This window comes from Motacilla alba, chromosome Z (assembly GCF_015832195.1).
Source record: "Motacilla alba alba isolate MOTALB_02 chromosome Z, Motacilla_alba_V1.0_pri, whole genome shotgun sequence".
In the NCBI taxonomy this organism is placed as follows: Eukaryota; Metazoa; Chordata; class Aves; order Passeriformes; family Motacillidae; genus Motacilla; species Motacilla alba.
Genome location: NC_052046.1, coordinates 54,351,691 through 54,370,042, shown reverse-complemented (window position 1 = coordinate 54,370,042; position 18,352 = coordinate 54,351,691). Strand labels below are relative to the sequence as shown.

The 18,352-nt window shown below is 36.4% G+C and overlaps 1 protein-coding gene across 3 annotated transcripts in view; it reads right to left on the bottom strand.

Annotated features, from left to right (window-relative positions):
- Positions 1 to 244: 244 nt before the first annotated feature.
- Positions 245 to 18,352, bottom strand: part of MLLT3 (MLLT3 super elongation complex subunit) — a 117,100-nt gene continuing 98,992 nt past the window's right edge. For all 3 annotated transcript variants that reach the window (XM_038123607.1, XM_038123610.1, XM_038123609.1), the window contains 5 exons: positions 17,250 to 17,382; positions 15,618 to 15,717; positions 12,740 to 12,811; positions 10,797 to 10,868; positions 245 to 4,296 (listed from right to left, as the gene is read on the bottom strand). In XM_038123607.1, coding sequence (XP_037979535.1) covers positions 4,165 to 4,296; positions 10,797 to 10,868; positions 12,740 to 12,811; positions 15,618 to 15,717; positions 17,250 to 17,382 — 509 coding nt within the window. In that variant the 3' untranslated portion in view covers positions 245 to 4,164. The remainder of the gene's footprint in view (positions 4,297 to 10,796; positions 10,869 to 12,739; positions 12,812 to 15,617; positions 15,718 to 17,249; positions 17,383 to 18,352) is intronic.

Sequence of the window (18,352 nt, the reverse complement as noted above, 5' to 3'; positions counted from 1 at the left end):
AGAGCCAGCCTTGTAAATGTCATTGGTTTAGCAGCATTAATGCACTGATTAACTTCCAAGCATGCACAAAAGCACTGCCGATATATGTGTTTTAGTCCCTGTCATCTGTTAGTAAGGCTTTTATGCCCAGCAGTAAGGCTCCGTACAGTGTATAGAGTAGCTTCCTGATGTACACTATATTCTACTGTACACTGCTTGACAATTAACAAAACTATTGAGGTTCATAAAAACACATGCCTCACACTTGTTGAACTTTGGAACATCTCTTTATTTTGCTGCTTATTTCTGTAGTTCCTCCTAGATCCTGCTGTGGGAAAAAAACTGACAAAATTTTCATCGTGATCCTTAATTTCTGCAAACCACAGACCAGTGAGCAAACACAAAACAAACTCTGTAGACTGAAACAGGAATTTACTAAAAGATAGTTTGTCATCAAACTTCTAGGGGTAAAAGATGGGATATGGCGTATCCAAACAAATCAAACATCCTACCACCAGAGCAGTGTCTGGAGTAAGATAATGCATACAACAAAACCAAATGAATGAGGCAGTTTTCACTTCAGGCAATTCTACAGCTTTCCCATCAATTCTGCAAACTAAGTGACAGGTCTTGGAACTAATGAGTCATTCAAGAGACCCCAAAACACTGGTACAGCTTCTAGGAAAGGAAGATTATACCAAGTAAGGACCAAGGACTCAAACTAGATTGTGAAAGTACTTTATTTCACTGTGAGAATGGGAAAGAAGAACAATGGGCCAGGCAAAACCCAAGAACTTGTAATTTCCTTCCCAGAGACTAAAAGAAACTTTACTAGAAATATACTGGGCTCTCCAAATGCACTGTACTGTGTGCATTTTGTTTCTGAAATTGAAAGCATAGACTTTTCCTAAAAATACCAAACCAATGAAGAGAGAGAGAAATGATCAACCATTTCTTACAGTCCAAAGGCTGAAGACTGAGCACGGATTTAGTTTTACGTTGGAAGACTCTCTTCACTTCAGTGTATGAGAGGAGGAAAGGAGGCCCCTTCCTCCTTTCTAGTTCTTTTTCTTTAGCATGGACTAAGATGGCCTTCAAATTTAGATGACACTGGAAGTTTTGTAAAGCCTCTCAGCTGCTTAGAAATTGTAAAAAAATTTAAAATTAAATATTTTTTTAATTGTCTACCCAATTGGACATCCACTTTCTGAGGAGGAAAGTTTCTAGTGAGAAAACTGTCTTTGCTACTGGATACAACTACTGCTCTAGTAACAGTGACTCATGCTGAGAGCTACTCTAGATATTGGAACTTACTGCTAAACTCTGTCTGGTCCAAATTCTCTTATATAACTGTGTTTCAAACAGCTTTATGGTAAATAAGACTTCAAAACATTTGTTGCCAAAACACTTAAACCCATCCCAAAGATCAATGCACCTAGACGTTAAAGACTTGGAAGGGTATCTTATTGTTTTTCCTTTAAGAGAAATATGAATGTCTGAAATTAGGTGAACATAGATTTATTTTGTTTCCATATACAAAATTAGATGAAAATAGCTAACTTTAAAATTTAGATCAAAACTTAAGTCATTCTATTTCTATCAGAGTTTTGTGAAAAAGTCAACACACACATTGACACCAACAGTCTATTTTCTCTCTCTCATTGAATCAGAAAATTTAAGAATTTAAGGATCATCCACAGTTTGCATGAAATTCAGTGCTGATTTGATACTGATTGATGTCATCTCCCTCTTATGCCTATTCACCTAGTTTCTCCTTTCCTCCACCCCTGTTCTCAGTGTACAATAAAGCTTTATCTGGTATTTTAAGGGTAAAATGATTCATTTCACCATTTCTAAAAAAACAGTGCAATAGTTGTACTAGAAGTATCCCCTTCTGAAACTCAATGAGTCTTTACCACAAGACTTACTTAGAAAAGTCTAAGTGGACAAATTTCCATATACATCTGGTATAACTAGAAGACAGAAAAGTTGAACACACATTTGTAGACTGAAGGTTTTTAAGGTTGCTTTTAGATTACCAAACACTTTTATATAAAACAATCAATAAAAATTGAAGTTTATCCCCTTTACATGCACCCCTTTTCCCTTCCCCATCGTCACCTGCCTTCTGTCAATAGTAAAGTTAACATTACACTCCCAGTCCTCCATCCCCTCCCCAATTGCACATTAAGACATGGACTTAAAAGAACAACATAACGCTTCAAGTATGCTTCATGCCAATCATCAATAAGAGTCATAACATTACTGAAAAAGTACACTTATTCTTCAGAAGCCTAAGGAGGACTTCCTGCAGAGTATGATCAAACAACATTTTTTAAATAAGAAAAAAGCCCCCCAACCCAATATGTATCGTGCCCTTTCAGAAATAGTAAAGTGTAAAATTTTCTTTGGACTTAAAGAAACAGTTTTAAGATTTACCATCTCAATAAGAAATAACCCCAATAGTTTTTCAGTGCTGCACAAACTGTGCACATTAAACAGTAAGTCATAAAGATACTACTGTTTAGCTCTACACATAGAGACTACATGTGGCATAATAAGCATACACATGACATACTGGCCTGTCTAGCAACAAGATACATTTATCAGTCTGGTAAACATGAATAAACCTTTGCATCCAGAAGTATTTTTAAAATTATTATTTTCTCTTGTCATTTAGGAATTTAAATTTTTCATATAAAGGCAATGATTTCATCAAGAAACCATCAGCAATATGAGAGTATGAAGCATTGATGTGAAACTGAGTATACACCCTCTCATTCGATCATGCATAAACAAGGATCCTGATTTCAAGAAATAATGGATAGTATGAAAGAATACTCATTTTCATAGACAAGAAATTCTTCTGGAAACACAAGAAGGTTATCAAACAGATACCAAAATCTGCAAAGCTTAAAAAGCATATGTGCATGTATGTGTGTATGTATATATATATATACACATAGGTGTGGTACACATGTATATATAAACACACATACAGATGATATCATACATGTATTTATTTCATGTATTTATTTAATTGTATAACAACATTTTTTCTTTCCAAATAAAGGGTTTTAATTTAGCAGTTGTAAAAAACAACCTAAATCAGAAAAAAAATCCCCAAAACAAACTAAGCAGATCATATACTATATGAACGAACAAAAATATTATGCAAAAAGTCTTATGGTAGAAGTGAGTCACACACAGCAGAAGAGTGTTGAAACTCAAAGTAATAAATAACTCCAAATTAAGAATTTTCTACAACATGTTCTTTAAAGACAGGACCAATACTTTTTCTTTTATCATGAGCTCCTGCAGAACACCTTCACTCTAATATATACTTAATTTTGCAACATTTAAATGGACACAAAAATGTAGACTGCAAGAGTTGCCAGATTCAGAACACATACATAGCATTTTTTGTTAAAAGTCTTATTGGTTTATTCACTGAGGCTAGACAGCAAGTCATATGAACCTACTTGGTGCACTTTTTAACCATGGTTAATATCAATAAGTGGATAGAATCAAGGACCTGCAGTCCGACTTGCTGTGGTCAAACCTACTGTGGTAGACAGGAAATGAAATACAGGACCACTGCTTGGTCGCCACTTTTGTATCTTGTTTCCCAGAACTGCAGAGGTGGAATCAAGACTGTAGTGTTTTAATTGACTAAAGAAAGATAGCAAGAAGTGGAATCTCAATGTGAATAAGGTTACTAGGCTTGTGAAAGTACTGCATCAAAGGAGCACACAAGGGACCCCACTACTTGCAATATCTGGTAGTGTCACTCAGTGACTCATTGACTTTAAGATACATGTATGCAATAATAAATAGATCAGTTATGTAGTAAGGCAGTGTGTTGAACATGCATTCATCTTGTGGACTTTAACACCACAGAGAGAGATACATGATATCATACACATTCATTAAGAACAGGTATTTTTGTTTGTTTTTCTGTGTTTGTTTTTCAAGGCTATCCAGGCAAACTCTTCCAGAGCATTTTCTTCTTGAGAAGAGTGGTCCTCTGAGTCTGGTCACTTTTGCTCTTCCTTATCAAGAGACTGGCTTTAAGGAAAAATAAAAGCTGAAGAGGTTTTTGGTTTTTTCCCCTTTCATTTTGGTCGCATCATTCTGCATACATCATTTAAAGAACAGTTTTTGACACAGCCATATGCTGAATCCTCAGGAGGTTCCAGATGTTTCCAGATAACTCTGTAGTTTACGGACTGTGGTTTTGTCCAGTGAACAGAGATCAAAGTCAAAGGTTGTATTTGTGATATGAAAGTGTCCAGTTTCTTCTATAAGATTTACTATCTGAAAGAAAAGAAAAGATGAAATTGGAAATTCCAGAAGTTTTACAGGCCCACTGTAAGTATAAACAAGTACCATATGAAAGGCCTAACATGAGTCAAATTGCCCCAATACTTGCAGGTTTAACCATTTTCCTTATTCTTTACTTCCTTTCTGACATGCATTATTGTCCAGATTGCAATGTCTTGGTTTTTTTTTTTTTACATCATCATCAACCATAATGTCAGCATACCCATCTGCTGTTGCTGCAAACATTAGCATTGACAATATATTTTTCAAATGTTCAAAGAAAATCTGCTTATTTTCTAATTCAGTTTAAAAAACCAGAAGGAATGGGCAACATTATACCCTTAAGCTCAAACAAATAATTAAAAACCCCAGGTAAATGTCTGGAATATTTATTATGTGCACACTGTTAGTTCACGCAGTAGTAGCCACTTTTTGAGTAACACATTTAAATCTTTTTTTTTTTTTTAGCCAAATAAACCATGGAAGGATTCCCAGCAAGGTCATAACATCGCTTAGGTTGTGGGGTCTTCATCCTTGGAGATATTTCAAAGTCATTTGACATAGTCCCAGGCACTTGGCTCTACATGTCCTTGTCACCTCCAGAGATTCCTTCCAACCTTAACCATCCTACATTTCTGTGAAATCAACAGTAGACACCTAACTTGTGCCTTTCTGCAGTGACATTTTTAGTCTTTAAACTGTAGTCTGTATTTTTGAAGAGTGGTAATACTCAACACAGAACTGCTGAAAAAATAACTCCAGATATTTTACGTTCCAGGATGCATATCTACCTCAAAAAAAAACCAAAACACCATTGAGCACCTTGAAAAGCCAAAGCATTATTTGTCAGAGAAGGCTAACACAGTACCATCTCTTTGTGCAGTTTCATTCCAAGAGACAGACGCGCCAAGGGCATACAGAAAGGCACTCCACCCTGAAGTAGCCTCTGGATAGCTCATGGACTGATAGAACAACGCTGCTCTTCTCAGCCCTTCCAACCACCCCTCGTGCAGCACTCCAAATCCTGTCTGCAACCTCCAATTTGAAACCCATTTAGTTCTGGGGCTTCCAAATACACCTCCATTGAAACACTACTGAGAGATACTCCTTGATTGTTTTGAGCTTTATTACTCTGACTGCAATTCCTTTTCCACAGCTGGAGGAGATACAGATGTATGCATACATGGGTTACAGAATGTACCTTAATTAGGCAAATCTGTTAGGAATAACCAACATCACAAAGAACAATTAATTTAAACTTAATATTTTGTAGATTTCCACTCTACATGTCATTACATAAACAGATATTTTTTTCTTCACAGACGACAGAAGTAAAGACTATGTTAATGATAAATGAAATATGAAATGTGTATTTTGAGACATGGAATGACATAACCAAGAACAGATTAAACAGAATGGATACAAGATCAAATAATAAAAGGGAAATACTTGTTACAATAAAAATCTCTCTTTTCAATCACCCTTTATTTTCAAAGATGGGAAAGTATAAAAATAAAATCTGTTTAATTTGGTTTACAGCTCTGAAATTCTGAAAGTACCTGGAAAAAATCTTGCTTTTTTTAACACATCATTTAAATTTGTACCTCTTGCTTTCAACTTCTTTTCTATATAGGAATTTTTTATCTAAAATTACTAACTTCATTTGCCCATTTGTTGATTCACAGATTCTTGCAACACTTTTCCATCCCCTACTGTTGTTCTACAATGGACATGAGGAAGAAAATAATCTAGTGGGAAAAAACTGATTGATACTAGAAGCAAACTTTGATATTTAAAGTTATTCTCAATTTTGCCACTCTCGTGAGCCTCGTCTAAGAGAGAAACAAAGGTAAGTAGTCAATCCAGCCTCCTTTTGTTAAGTTTGGAATCTAATCTTGGGCTTGCTATCTGAATATCCACTGATGTCCACTGAGACAAATAAATGGCTGCACAAGAAGCTTACAGAAGCAATGGCCAGGAAAATGCAGCTACATTGAACAACTCTGTCTATCACTTCCTTGCATTACTGTGGAAGAATACTACCCCTAATAACCCCCAACTGCAATATACTTGATTTTGGAAACAAAGATTATGTGAAAGTGTTAACACATGTATTTTTAAACAGTGCTGCATATTTTAAGAAATGGATAAGGACTTCTATTGATCAAGTTCTGCTTTGGGCTTTTAAGCTCTAGGTCAAGGGAAACATAAACATTTTAAATATATCCCTCATCCAGCCCCCAAGAGATACAGTCACTATGTCTGGGCACCTGGCAAATGACTGAAATGAACCCCAAAGGCTTTAATGGAGGTACAAAAATGCATCAAGATAAACTCAGACAGCCCAATGAAAAACACCTGCCTGTATGCCAGTCAATGAGGAATTCATCACTTACAGTATTAGCACATACATCCTTGTGCTATTCAGAAATTCTTCAAAAAGAATAAAAGGTTGAGATTAGTTGCTAGGAAGTCTGACAGTTCTAACATTAAAAACATAGCATTAAAATGCTTTATTGCAAAAGCTCAGGCTGCAAAGAACAAAAATATCCCATTTGTTCCTGCTGTATAAGCTTTTCTTTTCTGCAGTAAATTACATCTCTGTTTACATAATGTCTCTCCAGCTCAGTTTCATCATTATCCATCACAGTATAACTATTTATCAGCCTTTAAACAAGCAAATGAGTGTGTTTGTATAAGGAAGCCAAAGTGCAACTAATGACAGTCATTTTTCAATTTATGGAGGGTTTTAGGCCATGTGATAGTTTCCAGACCTCCAAGCTGCTCCTGGCAGAAAATTCTAAGAAGATAGTTGCCATCTGAAGTTAAGCACCTTCAGAACATGAACAACATAGTTTTCAGCCATGCTGCAAACTCACAATTTCTTCCTTAAGCCTGTGCTGCCTAATGCACTGGCTTTTGGACTTTTTACCAGCTGAAGATATGACTTCTGATGGCTTAAAATAAGATAAAAAGTTACCAGTAATGTTGCTGCCTTTCATGAACTCATGCTAACATTTTCTTCACTGAAAATGCAGAGTTAGAAACACTGCTTTAGCCAGACAAATTAATTTGGATCTATTGGATATGCAGCATTAACATCTGATTGCAGACTCAGTAAAAGATGTAGTAGAGGAATTTCTTTGTAAATATGATTTCAGACCAACTTCTGTCTTGCCATGGTCCAATATGCATATAAAAACTGCTCACAGGACTGATTTCTTGGTCAAATGTTCTTCTCATATCTTCTCCCTCTCAGGCAATTCTTATATGTTTGTAAGTAGCACCTAACATCCGAATTATTTCATTATGTATCTGGGCACTTGCATCACATCTCTCCTGTCTTCTCTCTTTCTCAGCTTCCTTTAACAAAGTGTTTCAAAGAGAATGCCTCTCTTGGGAAAAAGCCACATTCACAAAGATACATTTTTCTCATTTCTCAATTTGGCTGCATTCCTGTTTGCTGTCATGCCTATGGACTTGATAACAACTGAGATTGGGAAAAAAAAAAAAAAACTAAAAAAAGAAAATCCTTTTCATGTCCCTCAGTGTAAGTTTAAAAAGCTCGTGCTTTTACACAATATCAATGCCTTCATTGTTCTTTTGCCAGTCTTTGAAAGTCTCTGTGCAAGAGACTTACCTGCCCTAACATCAACTAAAAAGATGACAGCCGCCATTCAGAAACACATGACTCTATCACCATTCCACTTCAACACCAACACCTCTAAAACTCTTGCAGCTGTCTACAGTTTTCTGTTGCATAATTTTGCATTTGATCCCTCTTCTCATGCAGTAACCACAATCCCATTATGCAGCTTTGCACCTTGCTGTTCTCACCTTTGTACTTCCTACAATCTCTATGTATTTCTCAGTATAGAAGATTCACATTAATTCCAAGAGACTTTCTCAGCTCTGTATCTTTTGAATTTCTGTGCACACTGGAAGTATTTTACATTAACTACATAGCTGAAAAACATAAGGACATTTAAGATGGGATGGCAGATTATTTTTAATGTAGAGAAGCACTGTTTCTCTGCAAGTTATCCATTCAGTATTGGGAAGATATTTCTGTAAATGGATAAAATCATATGAATTAATGTGTTGCAGAATGTTAAAGGATTAAAGGTTTTAAAATTAAGCTGTGGTTTGTTTTTTTTTGTTTTTTTTTTTTTACAGCATCATAGATCATTCACTAGTGCAGACAGCCTAACAGGTAAGTAACTTGGCTCTTCCACTGACTCCTGGTAGACCTCTGTAGCCAGTATCACGGTGTTCCCAGAAGAACTGAATCCCTATCCCAGCCTGCACAGCCTGGCCATAAATCCAACTTTCACTGGGGCTGTACCAACAGCCTGGAAACACTCTGAAACATGGGAAACAATCTGCAAGAACAAATTCCCCCAGGAAGGCAACACCAGTTCTACATGAACCAAACTTTCATAATGTAAATAATAATGTATAAGTAATCATGGATTACAGCATTAAAATGCCTCACTCCTAATGCAAGTTGTGAGGCAAAGTTCGTGAATGAATGCTTTCTCTGGTTTGACAAATTGTCTCAAGAGAAAAAAAAAGTTTAGTTTAAAATGCACAAGAGTATACTGCTCCTTTTCATTTACTCAGACTAGGATACTCTACATTTTCAGCTCAGTTATGTTTCTTTTCACATGACTTTTTCCTGTATTAGTAAGCTCCCATAAAGCTTACTATAACAACACTCTAATATTAGAATGAACACAATTTAGTGGAAAAATCCATTATTTTTCTAACAAAGACAAATAATTCTTCATCACCAAATAAATGCTGCCAGTTAGAAAGACAATGAGGCATTTGACTTGAAGCAGTTTACTTACTTTGAAAGTATTTCTTAGGATGGCCAAATTATTCCAATTGGAAAGGATTTTGCTAGTCCCAGCCCCTGCTCAGAGCAGACTCAGTTGTGGAGTCAGATCTGGCTACTCCAGGCTTATCCTGTCAGGATTTCAAAACCTCTAAAACACCACCATCATGGGGAAAAAAAGGTTTCTTGCTTGTTTTTATATTTGCTCTGCACAAAATGTTTTGAAGTTGATTTTCTTTTCCAAAATTCTACATGAAGCCATGTAAGCCCTGTGGTCTGAAGGCTGCCCAAACAGCCCCAGTGAAAGCTGAGTTCATGGCCTGACTGCCCAGGCTGGGGCAGTGGCTCAGCTCTGCACTGGTAACAGCAGTACTGGCCACTGATGTGAATCAGAAGCGATACCATTTGGAAGCTATGCCTTGGATAACTGGGGAAGTGAGTGCTCAGGAAGCAAAGACAAGGTGGGAATTTTAATAACACAGCATCTTTTCCAAATTCAACTTTAATGTGAACTCTTTAAGAATCAATGAACAATGTGAAGGGGATAGGGTGTTGCAATTCCTAATATCTTAGCCTCCTGATTATTTCCCTATGTAGATAAAAATTTGGCTCTTATATCATTCTGAAAGTATGCTTTGGTTCCCTTTGTGGGAAAAGGAAACTTGGGAGGCAGCAGTACATTAAATATGAAGGGTAACCAATATGCATCATTGTGTGTTATGAGACAAAATCTGGCAAAGCTACCAAAACTCATCTTTAATTAAGAATATCCTTAACCAAGATTTTCCTTTTCAATGATCTCTCAATAGTTTTCTCATCTTTACTCACAATATGGAGACTGAATTAAAAAAGCAGTTAATGCTGGAACTTGCAAAATATTGTTAACATGCTTAGTTGAAAAATTTGACAAGTGATTACAATCTTTCAGAGGTGGCAAAAATTTTCCTCTTTACAACATCTCTGAAATATAATAAAACCATCTGTGCTGCAATTGCATATACTTTGTTGACAGAGCTTACTGTTTAATCTTCACAATTTTCAACCCAATCCAGTACTTGACAATACAACCCGAACCCAAGCATACTTTCTTTGCTCTTACCATTGCATAACCTTTCAATAAATTTACAGCCTTTTTGGTTTTGATACTTTCATATTTTACTCATTCTAAGACTTCAGAAGATTCAGAAGGAATACATTATGTTTTTCTTCAAAGTAGACTTTGCATTGAATTTTATGTTTTCTGCTTCCCATGGGAAAAAACCCATTTCAATTGTTTCTGAGACAAGATTTTTATCAAGTCACAGTGCACAGCTACATCCATTCTCCCATCCTGCTTTCAAAATTATTTATACAGTATTTTAAGAAACATAACAAACTGGTGACAAATATATCTTAGGCATTTAAAAAAAAATTGTCATTTAGAGAGACAACACAGTTACACACTTAATATTAAGTGCAAAAATTCCCAAAACTGCAGTGCAACAGGTAATGGACTTCTATGGACTATACAGGCTTGAAGGCTATTAAAATTGATAACCAAATTTTTAACCGATAACAATTGATTAAAGAGTTTTAAATGAAAGCAAAAAAGAAATAGATGTGACTTCAGAATTTCAATGAGCGCACTGTGATAGTGCATGAGAATGCTTCTCACCTGCTGCAGTACATGTCTCTCTCTCAATGTCATTAATCTTCTGTGGAGCTCTACTAGTTCCTCAAGATATGCCTAGAAACAAATTCCCCCCCCATAAACAACTTGTTAATTAAGTCGTAGCAATGTAATTCATAAACTTCAGATTTCTTCAAAACCAGTAGAAATAGAAATCTTATTTTACATCTTGGAATCATAATATCCTGAGCTGGACGAGACCCAGAGGGATCACTGAGTCCAGCTCCTGGCTCTGCACAGGACAGTGCCAAGGGTTAGAGCATGTGCCTGAGAGCATTGTCCATTCTCTGAGCTTCTTGAACTCTGTCAGGCTGGTGCTATGACCAGTTTGCTGGGGAGCCCATTCTGGGGCCTGGCCACCCTCTGGGTGAAGAACCTTTTTCCAATATCCAACCTCTCCTGACTCAGCTTCAGGCCATTCCCTCGTGTCATGTCACTGATCACCATGGAGAAGAGATCAGTGTTGCCCCTTGTCTTCCTCTCAGGAGCTCTTCTCTCAGGCAATGAGTTCTCTCCCTGCAGTCTCCTCTCCTGCAGGCTGGACAGACGAAGTGACCTCAGTGGCTCCTCATAAACCTTCCCCTCCAGGCCTTTCCCTATCTTTGCAAACCTCCTTTGAATGCTCTCTAATAGCTTTAAATCCTTCTTAAGAGTACAGCACACTGGACTTAAGGTATGACCAAACTCTTCTTTGAGGTGTATTTTTTATTAATAGTCTGGCATTCTCTAGCTTAATACAACATAAATTTTGTGGTTTTTTTAAGATATTTCATGTTGACAGAAATCTTCATAGGTGGTCATTTGCTGATAATCTCTGTATCTGAACTGTGCCAGAAAGCATCGTAAGACTGGGGATGCCAAAACAGCATCTTTAGAAAACATATCCTATCTTTCTACATAACAACCAAACCCAAAGGCTCAATATCAAATCCATCTTTTTCTCTAGAGGCATGTAATTATTTCTTTTGTGTCAACAGGGAAAGAAAGACTAAGCAAGACTAATCCAAAGGTAAAGTCTAGTGCTTCTTTCCTGGGATGTCAAACATGTCTTACCTCTCCTTACCTTATTATCAACTTTCTCCTTCAGAAATGGCTCCTGAGCCATTTAAAACAATTTTAATTTTTTTTTTTTGCTTGTAAGTAGAACGAGATATGGCACTCAGCAGACTAAGCAACCAAAATGCAAACCAAAATATCACAGCACTAAAAACGTGGGTATTGCAGATAAAAAACTGGACACTAAAAATCTAGATGCTGCAACTTCCATCTTTTGCCTAATATTATCACAAAATTGATACTAATAGCAGCGAAATACAAGCTTTCAGAGAAACTTGTCCATAGTGGGCAATTGTGTTATGTTCACTCGCAGAAGGATTGAAAGCTCTTGCCCACAACCATTAGACAGATTTAAATCAATCTCCATGTTAAATGGTGACAGTTGCTTCATGTCATTTTAGTTAACATGCTAAATCACAATGCCACTTTCTACTGCACAGACTTCAAAAAGGATTCTGGAAAACAGATTTTCTTTTTTCCCCTGATTGATTTGTGGGCTAGGAATACATCTGTGAATTCTCATCTACATCTCATTCCTCTGTGAAGCACAGTACAAACTCATGGGGGACAGTAGACAAAATAAATAGATGCAAGAGTCCCAACTGGTGAAATTTGCCAAATCACCTGATTGAAAAGAAGGAAAAAAAATTCAAAATATGAGAGAAGATAAAAGAATTATAGAAAGAAAATAGAAAAAGATCTGCACCTAAAGGAATCCAAAGCAAAGATGTATAAGATTTTCATTCTGTAACAAAGGTTGGCATTTGATAAGCACATATTCTGGAGCAGTTTATTGCTACAGTAGTACAGTATTTATTGCTATACTAGTATCATATTCTGGAGTATTTTGTTGCTACCTCATTGTTATTTACCTTATCACAATCCCCATTCTTCATTTGTTTATCTGTTTTGTTTTGCTTTATTGGACTTTTCACTTCTAAAATCTGGAAAAGAAAGAAAATCCTGTAAAAATTAAATGCATCACTGGATACAACTAAATATGGAAAAATTCTGCTGTTAATAAAACAAACTCAAAACTGAGCTCTTCATTCTTGAATCCATGTAACTTACTCATACTTTTCAGAACAAAAAGTAACACAGCAGAAAAAGCTGAAAAGTACTGGAATGAGGTAATAACAATATTATTAATCCTTAAAATAAGGAATTTTACATCACTTAAAGCCTTCTCAACACCTTTTTTTTTCCGCCCTACCTTTTACATGCTGGGAGGATAAAAGGTGATTTGGCAGATACAAAATGATGCTCAGGGTGTCTCCAGTGCCTTTGAAACATCACATTATCACTGTACTTTTCCTGTTCTTTTTTTCCCCCCTCAATACTATCTCTTTTCTTTGACAACAGAGGTTTTCAAACAGTCCTTGAAATGACTATATGAGTTATAACTGAAAAATGAAGTGATGGACAGTAATTTCTTCTGCACTTATATGGTACCCTTCCTTCAATGCCACTTACACCCATTTATTATCACTCGTACAAGCCAAGCTTCATCTGATACTGAAACAGATTCAGGAAGAGTACATCAGCAAGCAACAAGACACCATGCTTGATTTGAAACTTTTACAACTAAAGGCAGAAATATTTGGGGCAAAATAACCTGTTGATTATTCTTTCTGTTTTTTTCAACAAACAATGCTTTTTTGAAGTTAAAGGAAAAATCACCATATCATTCCTAATCTAGAATATAACCAGTTCTTCTGAAAAGCATAAAAGAAAACTAAGTAATCACAGATAATGGGAGACTATGTTTCACATTTCATTTAAGTGAGACTAACATCACTAGCATGATTAACTCCAAAACCATACCCAACAACCACAACACAGGATAAAACTCAGTAATTAAAACAAGGAAATAAAGTTTGCAAGAACAAATCCTCTAGAAGCCTTACTGACATTTTCCCCCAAGTCCTCTCTTGCTTCTTCCCTTGGTGCAAATGATTAAATTGCATATGTCTTCCCTGGGCTGGCCAGCCTCTTAAGAATACAGCTGGCAGACAGCTATTTCCCTATCTAGTGAAAGTGACTGCAGATCTGAGTTAACCTTAGTTGATTTAGATAGCCAAGAGTGATGAATGTTCAGATTCAAAACATACATTTTTGAAGAATAATTCTAGTACTTCTTTTCAACACCTTCTAGGGTTACTGCTGTAGGCCAGTAGCAAAGTTTTTGTCTTGAAAAAGAACCCCACCCAATCCTACAAAAAACTAGACCTTTAATCATGGATTCAGTACCTTTTAGATGCATTTATTGTTTTCACAGGAAGAAAATTCTTGGTTTCAAATAGAACCTTGTCAAGAACACAATGTATTTTAAAAAGCAGCTTCCTTGCAATGCTCTTGATATGCAGTTTAAATTTAACATCTTAAGCACTTTATAGATGAGATACAGCACTAATCATATCTGAGGAAGCTAATACAAATACAAACTCTGTCTTAGGTCTTCAGTTCTATAAAGGAACCTAGTAAAAGATCATCCTGGCAAGCAGCACTAAGGTACCAAGAAGAGATTTCAAATCTGGCTATAGTCTACACAATTTGAATTCTTACAATGCTTCCCAAAATTTCCAATTTGCAGCTCAATTATAAAATTTGGCTCATTTAAAGAAATTGAAGAAGGTATGTGAAGGTATTTTAGCTGACATAATTTTAGCTATTACTTGGAGTGTCTGCTTGTGGAGGTAGACCTACTACATCACCAACAGGCAAAAGAACTCAAAAGATGTGACTGAGTGGGCTGCTGATATTGAGACTTACAATTACTTAACAATTGCATTGGCTGTTTAGAAATCAGTATTCATTAAACAACAAGCCATAGACAGATTTTTTATTTTTCTTGTGCTTATGTGGTCAGCAACATTCTTCACCCCTACAGACAGCTTTTTGGCCCCAAGGCTATCTCTTAAAAACTTGTAACTTTTGTATAGACAACTTAGAAGAGCCTACAGTGGTAGAAAATAAGAAAATTTTCTGGACATGAAATTACCTTCTCTCTAGGAAGCACAAAGTACTTCCTAGTTTGTGAGGGTTTTTTGCCCACAGTGTATTTGAACTTAGCTAACATAAATAATAATATTTGGGGTTTGTACTATAGCTTGTGCTGGAAATCTTGAAAGAAAAACAAAGGAAAATAAATACTATCTGCCAGATAACTGAAGCAATTATAGAAAAGAGATATAGAAAAGACCCACCTATGAGACTCACCCTCCAAACCACAAACTTGTGTTGGTGCACATAGGCACTATTTTAACTATATCACAACTGTAAGTATGTGTCCTAACAGCTTTACGTATGATGCAATTGACACTGGGAATGAATCATGCCTCCTTAAAATAACTGTAAAATGGTGTATTTCATTTTGTAAAGAATGTGAATTTGTATACTTAATTTTATATTTTGAGAGTCTTACTTACTGTGGGAGAGGTACTGCCCAAAAGCTAATTCTCATTTGTCTGGAGTATTTTGCAACTCTAGGTAATTATTTTCTTTTCTTTGATAAACCAAACTACCCTATGTTGCTACCTCAGAAACAACAACCATATTAGCTCTTACAAATCTAGAACAAGTACTCTGATGCAAAGTAAAAACTATTGTGTCTTCTACTGCAGTAAAAAAAATACTGTATCTTTCTAGATGAACACTGGTGGGAGAGAGGAGAAGAGATGCATTAATAAACTCTTGAGTTTGATGTTAACTCTGTCTACTGCTAATACAAAGTCAAACTGCATTTTTTACCTGGCTGTTGCTGGTTTTCAGTACAGGTGGTGCTGGATCATGATGCAGCGGTGAGGAAGCTGAGCTGCTATCACTATCGCTGCCATCACTCAGACTAATCCTGCAGAAAAAAGAGCCACAGCATTACATCTGCAGACAAACGGCTGTCAAATTAGGTGTGCCAACCTTGGACTTTGAGGTAGGGACTTACAATGACCAATCCCTTGCTAAGCAGGTTATTGTTAATCAAGGTCACATGGAAGAGAGGCATCTGAGCAGGGCTGCATATTCTGGAAAAAAACGCTTTGTAGCACAAAGACGGAGGCTGCCTGTCTACACTTGGCTGAGTTAACAGCAGCTAACTTTACAGAAATAGTTAAACACCTACAAAATTGAACTGCTTCTCCCTATCTCAGTTCACAGCTACGTCAAAGAAAGAAGGTGTTCTTTAGGGATACTTTTCTGCTCTCCTAAAAGCTTTCCAAAGAGCTGTACTTCCCACCGGAGTATGTGTTTTACTGAAAAGTTCCTTGTTTATTGTCAAAAGTAACACAGCTTTTCCTGATTAAAATTTAAAAACTTAGCATCTCAGAAGAGGTCACATTAAAAAGCCCAGCTCTTAGTCAGTTTCACCCTTCATTTACTTATGAACAACAGGGAATATTTTTTTGTTGGGAAAAAACCCATGAGTTACTTTTGACAAAATGAAGTAGAAAAACAATAGCCTTAAAGTTCCATCAAAAAACTGAAACAAAATCTCCACACTTGGAGACAACCTTTACACAATCACTGACATCAAGTTCTCAAACAGCTATTCATCTTGGTCTTTTTCTCTTTGATTCCAGCTGCTAAAGTACACCAGGGAAGCAGCTGCATTCATTAAAGTTTTCCTGTTATCTTCCCATTCAAGCAGTAGCTGATCCAGGCACACAGGTGCTGTGCTCTAACAGGAAAATCCTCTAATAATAAATAAATAATAATAATAATAAACCTAATATGTAGAATGTTTGAGAGACGCAGTTCCAGTTTCTTCTATAACTTAAGCATCATTTGGATGGAGCTTCAAGCTGCCTGAACACCAGGTGAGTTTTGGAATGCCTTCTGAAGGTTGCAGCAAGGATGCAGAAGCTTCTTTTAAAAAACAAAAATTTAAAAAAATTCTTTGACAGATGCTTGCTTTACCCTCTGATGCATTTTTATGCATTATCTACTCCATGCAGCGCAGAATTTACTTGAAATTCAGATTTCATTGATTTGGATTCAATTTAACAGCTTAATCTAAAACCGGTAAGCAAAGAGGTCTTGTGACCATGTATAGAATAGCTTATTCAGCAGTTGAAGGACAATTTTCTCTAATTTAGGCCAGAGAGTAATTATAACTCCTTGTCTCAAGTCACAATCACATGAAATTGAGTAAAGTCAAGCAAATGAGGATCATCATAACTGTATTGATTAGTACAGGAAGGGTTTGTATCAGGAAAAGCTAGTTGTGTTAGTGTTTAAAAGGGGCTCTTATTTGTGCAGATGCTTTAGAAAGAGTGAATTTTCTGCCCATTTGCTACTCAGCACTCTGAGAACATTAGACCTTACCTTGTTACTAATAAGCACTACATATCTTGGTCAGCAGGCCAGTTTCAATCACGAGACACTCACCTGCGACTCCTGCCTCCTCCTCGTGTGTTTACAGGTTGTTCCAACTCAGAATCATTGTCCTTCTCATCTGCTTCATCTGATTCCTCTTCATTATCATCTGAATGCAGATCTTTCATTATAGTCCTCAATGGACCTGAAACAACAGAGACAATAAAAATCAACAAAGTTTAATTCCCAGGTTTTGGGCAATTTACCCAGCTTTAAAAACTATCTTCCCCACGCAGTGTTGAGAGAGAAGAGTCTTAAAAATTAAACAAACTAAGTAATGCACTGGGGGATTATACTGCAGGGACCTGTCCATGTATTCATGAATCTTTACTCACATGAGCAACTCTGTCAGCTTCAACAGACTTACTCTTGACAATGAAGTGACTCACATGTGCAAGTGTTAAAACAATTTGCACCCTGGACCATAGCTGAAGTAAGTAAAATACTGTAATGACAGGAGAAATTGACATGAAATGTATGCTTACTAAAAGCATGTTGCTTTTGTATTGCTGGGGCTTAGTACTTTTTGCTTTCTCATTATATGTGAGTAAAGATCTACAGAGACATATTGATCAGTATTAGTACGTTTGTTAGGTTAATCCATGTATGAGACGTTGGTTCTAACAAATCGCTCTGACTAAATTGTACTGTACAAGGCAGTCATATTGTCTTCTTGGTTTTTATGTATTTTACCTTCAGCTGTTCCCATTATTTCAGTCAATTTCAAGTGGAGTAAGAACTTCACCCATGTTGATAAGTATGAAGTGCATCAATACCATCCAACACCATGTTATCACTTTTCCTGAATTAGCAAGAAGGTACGAAGTTTAACTTGCTCATAAAACTGCATTAAACTTAGTTTGGGTTTTGATTTTCCCTCTTTTTACTCAAAGAGACAGTTACAGAAAGAATAGTATGTTTAATAGATCTGGGAAGTGTAACACTACAGCTACCTGAAATAAGAATGGGCAAAAGCAGATTAGAAGAGGGAAGAAAGTAAAATGCCCTGGTGCCATAAGACATGTAACTATGAAGTACAACCCATCTAGACATGAAGCAGCAGTTGAAAGAACCAGTGATGGCTGTAAGAACAGCAATTACTATTATGGTTGTAA